Source organism: Lontra canadensis, unplaced genomic scaffold (genome assembly GCF_010015895.1).
Source record: "Lontra canadensis isolate GAN:19392208 unplaced genomic scaffold, GSC_riverotter_1.0 scaffold25, whole genome shotgun sequence".
Lineage (NCBI taxonomy): Eukaryota > Metazoa > Chordata > Mammalia > Carnivora > Mustelidae > Lontra > Lontra canadensis.
This window is the reverse complement of record NW_022631019.1, coordinates 475800-485127: the sequence shown is the minus strand read 5'-3', so window position 1 is coordinate 485127 and position 9328 is coordinate 475800. Positions and strand designations below refer to the sequence as shown.

Sequence of the window (9328 nt, the reverse complement as noted above, 5' to 3'; positions counted from 1 at the left end):
CGGGTATCTCCGCAGACCCCAGCGGCCCCTGCTCGTGCGCTCCGGCTCCCAACGCGAGGGAGGCCGACTCAACCCCGGAAGTGTGGAGACGCAGAGCAGCCCACCCCCGGTCCCCCAGGAGAGCGCCCTTGCTGGAGGAGGGGTCCTGGCTGGGGGGCACCTGCAAGGGCCACGTGCCTGGTTCCAGGATACAGCGCCAGGCCGGGTGGCCTGGGGCGGAGGGAGAGAAGGCTGGGCAGAGCCAGCTTTGCTCTAGAACCCGCAGTGCCCGGAGCTAGCAAAGTTCGCTTCTGGGGCCAGCATCCAGGTTGCCCCTTTACTCTTTCCTTGATGGAATTGGTCGAGTTCCCAGAATTATATGGCGTTGTCCCCACTACACTGAAAACAGCTTTAAGCCTGAATAAAAGAGGGGGCGTGTCACAGATGATTCTGTGATCTTTCACCCTCAAGAGAAAGCCAAATGAGTTTCCCAGCCAGATGCCACCCCCTCCCCGACACCAGTGGCCATCCAGGTTTTAATGGATTAGCCACAAACTAGACCTCCCAAAGCACCCCCCCGAAGGGCTCGGCTGGATTAAGAAGAGGAAATGCTGGTCCCTTTTCTGTTCTTTCTCTCCAGCTTCCAGAAGGACCTGCTGGTTCTGGTGTTGCTCACAGTCGCCCAAACCCACATACACCCCACGTCCACCCCCATGGGACAGACTCCAGTCTGCCAAAAGAGAGGCTGTCCAGCCAGCCCTCCCAGGACTGAGCCCCCAAAATAGGGCCCGGGCTGCTGATCCCCATCCTTGCCAGCAAAGCAGGGCTCCCAGATCACAGGGCTCCTGCAGCTCTTCCGTGGGCTGCCAGAGGGTCAGAAGAGGGCATGAGGGGTCATAGTGCTGAGCTCAGAGCTCACTGCGTCTCCACTCTGTCTTCCCTGAGCAGTTGCCTACTCAGATGCCCTGGCCAGCTGTTTTCTCCCCCTGCAGATCCACCTTGCAGAAGGTCTGCACAGCCAGGACATCCCCATGGGCACCTGGCATGGGGAGTCCTTAGCACAGGCCCCCACCCTGCTGGCAGGAGACGCACTGTGACCACTGGCCTGCCCTTCTCACAACAGAAGTGGGAGCAGATACACCGTCTGGACAGACCTCAGGAGCAAAGTCCTCGGAAGCCATGGCCACTGAGGAAGATGTGTTCTCCGAGAGGGGCTGTGAGTGGGCCCTTGGCTGCGGCATGATACACCCTCTTGCTTTTTTTGTCTTAACCAGAAGTAACCACAGCACAGCCCATTCTGATTTTCACACCTGCATCAGAGGCTTATAGTTCCATGTGTCACTTCGCACAAAATGACAGTCCCTGCAGGTGGCAGCCTTGGCCTGGACCTAGTAGATCGAGGAGACTGCAGGGACATGGGGGGAGACCAGGACAAAACTGTTTCCTGGAGGTTGTTCCCAGACGTGGCCCAGACTTACCAACCTTTAAGAGTTGCCTGGGTGGCTCAGTCATTTGAGGGTCTGACTCTGGATTTTGGCTCAGGGCATGACCTCAGGGTCCTGGGATGGAGCCGCCCATCGGGCTCTGTGCTCAGCGGGGACCTGCTGGACATTCTCCCTCTGCCTCTCCCCGCCCTGTGCACGTGCTCTCTCTCTCTCTCAAATAAAGAAAGGAATCTTACTTTAAAAAAGATTAGGGGCACCAGGGTGGCTCAGTGGGTTGAGCCTCTGCTTTCGGCTCAGGTCATGGTCTTGGGGTCCTGGGATCGAGCCCCGCATTGGGCTCTCTGCCCAGTGGGGGAGCCTGCTTCCCCCTTTCTGCCTACTTGTGATCTCTGTCAAATAAATAAATAAAAATCTTTTTTTTTAAAGATTTTATTTATTCATTTGACAGACAGAGATCACAAGTAGGCAGAGAGAGGCAGGCAGAGAGAGAGAGGAGGAAGCAGGCTCCCTGCGGAGCAGAGAGCCCGATGTGGGGCTCGATCCCAGGACACTGGGATCATGACCTGAGCCGAAGGCAGAGGCTTTAACCCACTGAGCCACCCAGGCGCCCCAATAAATAAAAATCTTAAAAAAAAAAAAGTTGCCTGGAACGGTGAAAAGAGCAGCACTGTCAAGGTAAGGGCTTCCAGAAGAGACATTCATTGGCATGGAAGTGGGGGCTCTTTTCCCTGCCCTCAGCATCTGGCAGTTGATGAGCTGAAGCTGGAGTGCCTCCCGGGGAGCAGGGCCATGTGTCTTCAGCCACTCTGCCCTTGCTTGGGGTCGCAGGCATGTTTGGGGGAGGAGCCCATCTGTCTCAAGAGCATGACAGCCGTTAGGAAAGCAAGTGCCAGTATTCTTGTTTCTCTTGTCGCCTGCACACCACTCTGCAGGCTGGACCAGGAGGCTCGGTGTGGAAGGGGAACCTTTCCAGGGGCCCAGTGGGCTTGGACCTACAGGTACCCAGGGCATCAGGGCTGGGCACCCTGGCCTGCATGTGGGGCGTTCTGATCAAGTCTGGGGAAGGATTCCCTCTCTGGTCGATGCTGCCTAGGACCCTGTTGTTCACATCCACTAGCCTTGGGAGGGGTCAGCCAACTGCACAGCCTGCTAACCACAGGTGCCTGCAGTGGCACACGGACCACATGGTGCCACTTGGCTTCCCTGGGCCTGAACCCGCCAGAGGTTGTGGGGATATGTAGGAGAAACCCAACACCCTGTCAGCAGTGCTTCCCTACCCTCTGACCAAGTCTGGCCTGGCCTGCCACTACCGGGGTAACCTGGACCCACCACCTACACCCCTGCCTGCCTGCCGGCCCTGGCCCCGGCTACACAGGAGGGGCAGGAGCCCTTTGTCCCCCACGCCACTGTTACATAGGCACACAGTGGGCTCGTGCACCGCTGGCCCCAAACATTCAGTACACAGACCAGTGTGTGCTGCCCGCCCTGGGTGCTTAGGGAGCCATGTGATTCTTGGGAGCCTGGTCCTCGAGAAATGGTGGCAGGCCAGCCCGACTGAAGTTTGCCTCCAAACCCATGCCCCCCAAGCCCGAGTGGGCAAACTGAGAACACAGTCGCGGACTCCGAGACCACCTCTCTCAACGCCGCGGGGTTTCCGGATACCCGTCAAACTGCTGCTGAGGGAGTGGTCTTGCCAGCAGAGGGCGCCAAAGCCCCACCCTTGGTCGGAAGGCTGCGGTGGGGACCGCCCGGCACAGTCAGGTCCTGCTCCTGCCTTCGGCCACTGTGCTCCAAACCGCGGGGTGGGCCTGTAGAAATGCCCACGGCCCTCTGAGGAGGTGCAGATGTCGGGGTGCTCCCAGCCTCCGCAACAGGGGGGCTCTGCTCCCCTCCTCTTCCCCAGCACCAGCCGCAAAACACGGGCCTTGGGTCTGGAGCTCTTAGAAGACTGGAGTGTTGGGACGGTGTAAAGCACTCCAAGGAGACCGCAGAGCTCAGTTTACAACTAGTTTATGTACTTCAAAGTCTGGGATGTTAGTGGGGAAGAGGCAGTGTGAGCACAGAGTTGGAGAAGACAGGAGTATACGCCTTGGTGGGGCTGGGGGACAGTGGGTACTGCCCTTACGACGTGTCTGGTGGCCCCAGTAGAGTAGCAGTGACAGCGGGGGGGGGGTGTCAGAAGATGCTGTAGAGAGAATCGCTGGGGTGACCCCCCTGGGGGACTCTTGTTTGTCCCCGCCCAGGCATGGAAGCTCACCACCCAGACGCACCCTGTGCATGCGCTAGCCTTGGGGCTTGCAGGGTCCTGTTCCTTTGGGAAGGTGCGGTCTGCATCTCTGTGGCTGCAGGGGGACCCAGCGGGGTCCTGGGCAGGAAGGCAGGGCCACTGTCCCCAGCAGGCACTACCCCTCAGGCCAACTGAATGCCCTGGTAAAGCCCAGCTTTCTGCTCACCCAGCTGCTGACCGTACCATCAACCTGCCCCCACAACTCCCTGCCTTTATCCAGATCCTGTCCCCTCTGGAAAGCCTTTGGAACCCAGCCAGAGCCAGCTCCTGCCCTTCCCCAACCACCTTCTACCAACATCTAGGACCCGAGTGGCCGCAGGGACTCAGAGCGGCCGACCGGACCAAGCCCGCTCAAACCGATGCCAGCCCTTCCCCCAGAGGGACTGGTTCTTCACCAGCGACAGGTCTGGCCGCTCCGCTGGGCTGCCTCCTGTCCTGGGCTCAAGGCCAGTCCTGTATCTGATGTTCTCAGCCCGCCCCAGGCTCCCGCCCACCTTCCGGCTAACTCCTGCCCAAAGGACAGCACCGCGCGCCCAGCTCTGGGCCCGGGCAGGGCAGGGGGTCGCGATGGCAAGAGCTGCTCCAGCGGCAGCGGAGGGTCAGGCTGGGGAGCCAGGCGAGGCCCCCCCCCGTCCTGGAAGGCAGACGCCCGAGCCGGCGGCCCTCCGCCGCTGCAGGAGAGTTCGGGGTGGGGAGGACGGGGGTTCGGGCGCAGTCGCCGCGGGGCAAGGCCCAGGTTCCGGCGGCGCGCGCTGCCCCGCCGGGCTGGGGAGAAGGGGGCCCTCGGGTGGGCGGGGCGGCCGGCTCCGGCTCACGGCGCCCGGCCCGCGGCCCCCGGCGGCTGGGGGCGCAGGGCGCGGCTGCGCGGGCCGTCGGGCGTGCAGGCCTTGGCCGACAGCGCCCTCTCGCGGCCGGAGCGGAAGAGGGCCGTCACGGTCACCAGGTAGGCGGTGCCGGGCGCCAGCCCCTGCAGCGTTGTGCCGTTGCGGCCCGCGGGCACCTCCACGCGCTGCGCCGCGCCGCCCGGCAGCGGCCCGTACTGCACGTGGTATCCGAGCACCGCGGCCGGGCCCAGCGCCGGGGCCCAGCTGACGCGCAGGCTGCGCGGCCGGGCGTGCGAGACGACGATGCGCTCCGGCCCGGCCTCCTCTGGGGGTGGGGGGGTAGGGCGCGTGAGCGGAGGGGGCGGGGTCTCGTCCTGGCCCCGCCCCACGTCCGCGTCCCCGCCTTCCGCGCGGGGCTCACCGGGCAGCGTGCGCACCCGCAGGTGCTGCGGCCTCACGAGGTGCACGTTGGACTCGGGCACCAGCGCCACCTCGTAGTCGGTGTCGGGGTCGAGGTTGGTCCAGGCCCAGCCCGTGGCGTTCCCCGGCAGCTGTTGGCGACGCACGGTCCCCGGGTCAGCGCTGGGCGCCAGCTCCAACACGTAGTAGCCGGAGTCTGCGGTCAGCAGGGGCGGCCAGGCCAGGCGGAAGCCGCTGGACGTGACCTCAGAGGCGCGGAGCTGCTGCGGCCGCATCGCGTCTGCGGGTGGTGCAGGGTGTCAGGTCTCCTCTCGTCCGGCCTGGGGCCCTGACTGCTGACTCAGGGCGGACGGGACAGGGAGATGTGGGGGACAGCCCAGGCTCCGCCACCGCAGCCGCGCTAATGATACACGACCCAGTGACAGGGCTGGGCTACGGAACCTGGGACTCCATCAGGCGCTCAGCGGCAAACCCCCGCAGGTGAGGAGCCGTTGTGGCCACCTCCCAGCACTCCAGTGGCCTAAACGGGGCCCCTCAAAGGTGGTGTTTGAGAACAGAAGGCCAGCCCCCTTCCCGGGCCCCAGTGGCCAGCACAGAGTGTGGGGTCAGCTCTGGACAGTCCATGCAAAGGGGCACCACTGGGGCAGCCAGAAGATGGGAGGCCACGGGTTGGGGGACACCCCAAGGGGGGATGACGTGACAACTACAAGAGAAGCTGGGTGAGCGGTCAGATTTCTAGGGGGGCTCCAGAGTGGGACCCCCAAATGTGCATTACTCCTGAGACTGTGACACCACATGGCCATCTGAGTGACCATGCAAGCAGGTAAGGTTGATAAATGTCTGGGCAGTTATGCCCATTGGGATCCTCATGCTTCCTCATTTAATGTCGGGTGCGCCAGCTGTCAGCCTGGCACTCATTCTCCTGCCCGTCCCCCAGATTCAGACCCCACTCCACCCCTGGAGCCCCCGCCCCACTGCCTCACTGCCCTGCAGCCTTGGGTTCTTCCTGTCCAGCTGCTTGCTTTTCCTCCTGCTGTCCCCTCCAGACTCAGTCACAGTGACTGACGCGGGGGCCACCAGAGCCCAGGTATCCCTGGGAAAAACCTCTGAAAGGACCCTCTCCCTCCTGCAATCCACAGCCCAACCCCTTTCAGTTTTTGGTGGATGATTAACCCACAGGCGGAGGCTCAGGAAGAATCCTGGGGCTAGTGGCATTTTTCAGTGGATAGAGCCAGCTGAGCCAGTAATCAGGCCCTTCATCTCTCCCCCCCCACCGTGAGGTTTGGCTGGGTGGGGGGTGCAGAGGTGGTCTGTAAGGAAGTTGGTGGGGAGCTGCTAGCCCGCAGTGGGCCCTCCCTGGTCCAGCCTCCTCTCTAGCAAGTCCCCAAACCACCACTGGCACCAAGTCACTCCGCGACTGTCCTCCCCCATAGGGTGGCAGGGCCTGCCCTCTGTGCAACCCTAGGCCATCCCGACCCGGCTCTCTCACTCGCAGGCATGTACAGGAGCCTGTGGTGTCCATCGGCACAGTCCTCAGGCTTGGGCCTCCCTCTTCCTCTCCATTTAACCACATCCCACCACATGCCGCCCCTTGGCCGCCCCGCCCCTCCAGGCCCTCCACCCTGGGGTGGGCCTGTCCGCGTCAGCAAGGAAGGCCCCCTGCACGTGTTTACTCAGGCCTGACCCTCTGCCCGCTAGAGCACCAGGCAGTGGGGCCTACAGGGCGCACAGCCTGACCGTGTCCCCGGAAGATGCAGAGAGAAGTTTGTGAGTTACCTCCCTGCTGACCACCCCCCACGAAGTGCTGTTGGCCAGGCCCCTGGCCCCTGCTCCAGGCCCTTGAGTCCCTCTCCCTGCACCTCTTCCGGGGCTCCTTGGCTACCTACCGAGAATGGATGCCCTCAGCTGCTGGGCAATGATGTGTAGGTCATCCACATCCACAAAGTGTAGGTACTTCTCTGGGGGCGCCGAGGCAGCAGCTGACAGCTCCAGGAGGTTGCCACGGCCAGTGCTGACGATGAAGACAGTGACACCCAGGTCCTTCAGCTCCTGCATGGGGGGTCCCACGGGGTCGCTGGAGCCGCCGTCTGTCACCCACACCAGCACCTTGGGCACCCCTGGCCGGGCCCCCGCCACCTCTGCAAAGAGCTGCTCCTTGGCGTACGCCAGCGCCAGGCCAGTGTTGGTGTCGCCCATGCGCTGGGCTGCAGCACGTATGGCATCCTGGACAGCCTCACCTGAGCTGTGCTGGCCGAAGGGGAACTCGGTGTACGGGCGGCTGCCCACATGCACCAGGCTGGTGCGCAGAGCCCCGGGGCCCAGGGGCAGCAGGCCCACCAGTTGCCCCACAAACTCCCGAACTCGGGAAAACTCATAATGAGACACGCTGGCCGAGCTGTCCAACAGAAACAGCAGGTCCCCCTGGGGGGCCGATGCTCGGGGGCCTGGGGGAGAGGGGAGGGTTCAGCCCCGGGTGGTGGCCCCCAGACAGCCCCACACCCAGGGCAGAACCCCCAGGGTCTGAGCTTCCCCTAAGCTGGAGCTTGTCCTTACCCAAGTAGGCCCTGAAAGTCCGCTCAGCCCCACCCCCAAAGGTCCTGAAGCTGGCACCCCTGGGGAAAGGAGGAGAGGGGTCCTGAGCCAACAAGTTGCCCACAGTCTCAGTGGGTTCAAGCTCTGCACCTTGGTCATATGCCTGGGGTGCTCTCTGGGCTCAGGTCTCATCTGTCACGGAGAGCCACCCCCTCTAAGCCCCTCCAACCCCCCTTTGCTCAGCCGACTCTCTACAGGCTGGAGCCAAGGGTCCTGGCCCAGCCCCTAGGAGTGTGGGTGGACAGGCCTGGGTCACAGGGGTGGTCTCCTCAGGCTTGGCTTCAGGCCCACAGCCCAGCCTCCAGGTAAAGCGACTCGTTGTTGGGGCTGGGAGGCACAAAGTGGCTGGGCAGACTGGGGGCTGAGGTGGATGAGGGCCACAGAGCATGATCACAGCCCATATGGCCAGGCTGGAGTCATGACCCCACTTGCAGATGATGTCACCCCTCCTCTGGACCCAGGAAGCAGGTTACTTGCTGCAGCAGCCCGAGGGCCCACCAGCCCCTCCAAACCCTTCCCCTTGCTCCCGGCACCCCAGGGGGCAACAGGACCCCTTCCACCACTGCGCTAAGGGCAGACAAGAGCTGCGGTGTCGGTTCTGATCTGTGCCTTGCGGCCTCTGTTTCCCTCTATTTCCCCCAATCCGGTGGGGCGGCTCGAGCCCTCTTACCACCCCAGCCCTCTATTAAGGGTCATCGCAAGGAGAAGGAAACTGAGGCAGGGGCCTCCTCCCCGACAGACGCCTCCCCTCCCTTTCCAGACCCGTCCCTACAACATCTGGCGCCCGCTAGGCAGCCGGGAGGCACCTGGGTCCGCCCACCGCAGGTGGGTGGGGTGCCCGGCGGCCGTCCCTACCCCGCGGCCGCGGAAGGGAAAGAGACTGCCCCGCGCAGGCAGCGGGGGTTAGGGGCGCCGCCTGAGCTGGAGCCCAGCCCGCCTCCGGCCTCACTCACCACGTTCGGCGCCGCTCCGCGCCAGCGCCAGCCGCAGGCTCAGGGCCAGGCTGAACGCCGTCCAGGGCAGCATCGCGCGGCGGGAAGGGGCGCGCTCGGCCTCCGCTCGCCACTAGCTCGCGCGGGGACTGCAGGGCGCGCCGCCGCGCAGGCCGGCCCCGACCCCGCCCCCGGGAGGCCCCGTCCCCGAGGCCCCGCCCCCGGTGCACACTCACCCCGCGTGCAGAGGCGCACAGGCTCCGGGAGGCGGGAGGCGTGCGCGCGGAGAGACCCGGGAGGGTAGCGACACGCAGCGCTCACGGAGGTGCGACCGCGGCACGCGCGCGTGGGCGTGCACAGACAGAGACGCTGCAGCTGTCTTTCCTGGTTGGGAGGCTTCGGGGTCCCCACTGCCCCCTGCCCCCAGCCAGGAGCAGAGCAGGGAGCTCTCAGGCTGGACTCCCACCCCCAGTGCTATGAGTCTCTGAAATCAGGCCCAAGGGAAACCCAGAGGGTGCGATGTGGGGGCCGGTGACACCGAGAACGAGGTCACCCTAGCAAGGCTGGGGCCCTGGACTCACCTCTACCACAGGGTTGAGAGAGGGGGAGGTGTTGTGGTCTGGACACTTAGAAAGGAAAGGGGGCATTGGGAGGGTGCAGGGGTCTGAAGGGGAGCTTCCCCCACCCCTGCCTGGCTGCTTGGAGGAAGAGGCATAGGAGCTGGGAATGGCTGGTTCAGGCCCTGTCCAGTGTGACCATGCTGGAACTATTGTTGTCCCCATACACCCTGCCCAATGAGGGTCCCAGGGCTTGACCCAAGATCTGACTCCAGGACCAAAGGCAGGCCCC

General features: G+C 63.9%; 1 protein-coding gene across 1 annotated transcript; it reads right to left on the bottom strand.

Moving 5' to 3' along the window:
- Positions 1–3913: 3913 nt before the first annotated feature.
- VWA1 (von Willebrand factor A domain containing 1) lies at positions 3914–8642 on the bottom strand. The gene is made up of 3 exons (XM_032863145.1): positions 8501–8642; positions 6842–7399; positions 3914–5235 (listed from the first exon to the last, which is right to left on the bottom strand). Exons 1-3 carry the CDS (start codon positions 8571–8573, stop codon positions 4523–4525), a joined length of 1344 nt encoding a protein of 447 aa, XP_032719036.1. The 5' UTR covers positions 8574–8642; the 3' UTR covers positions 3914–4522.
- Between the last annotated feature and the right edge of the window lie 686 nt (positions 8643–9328).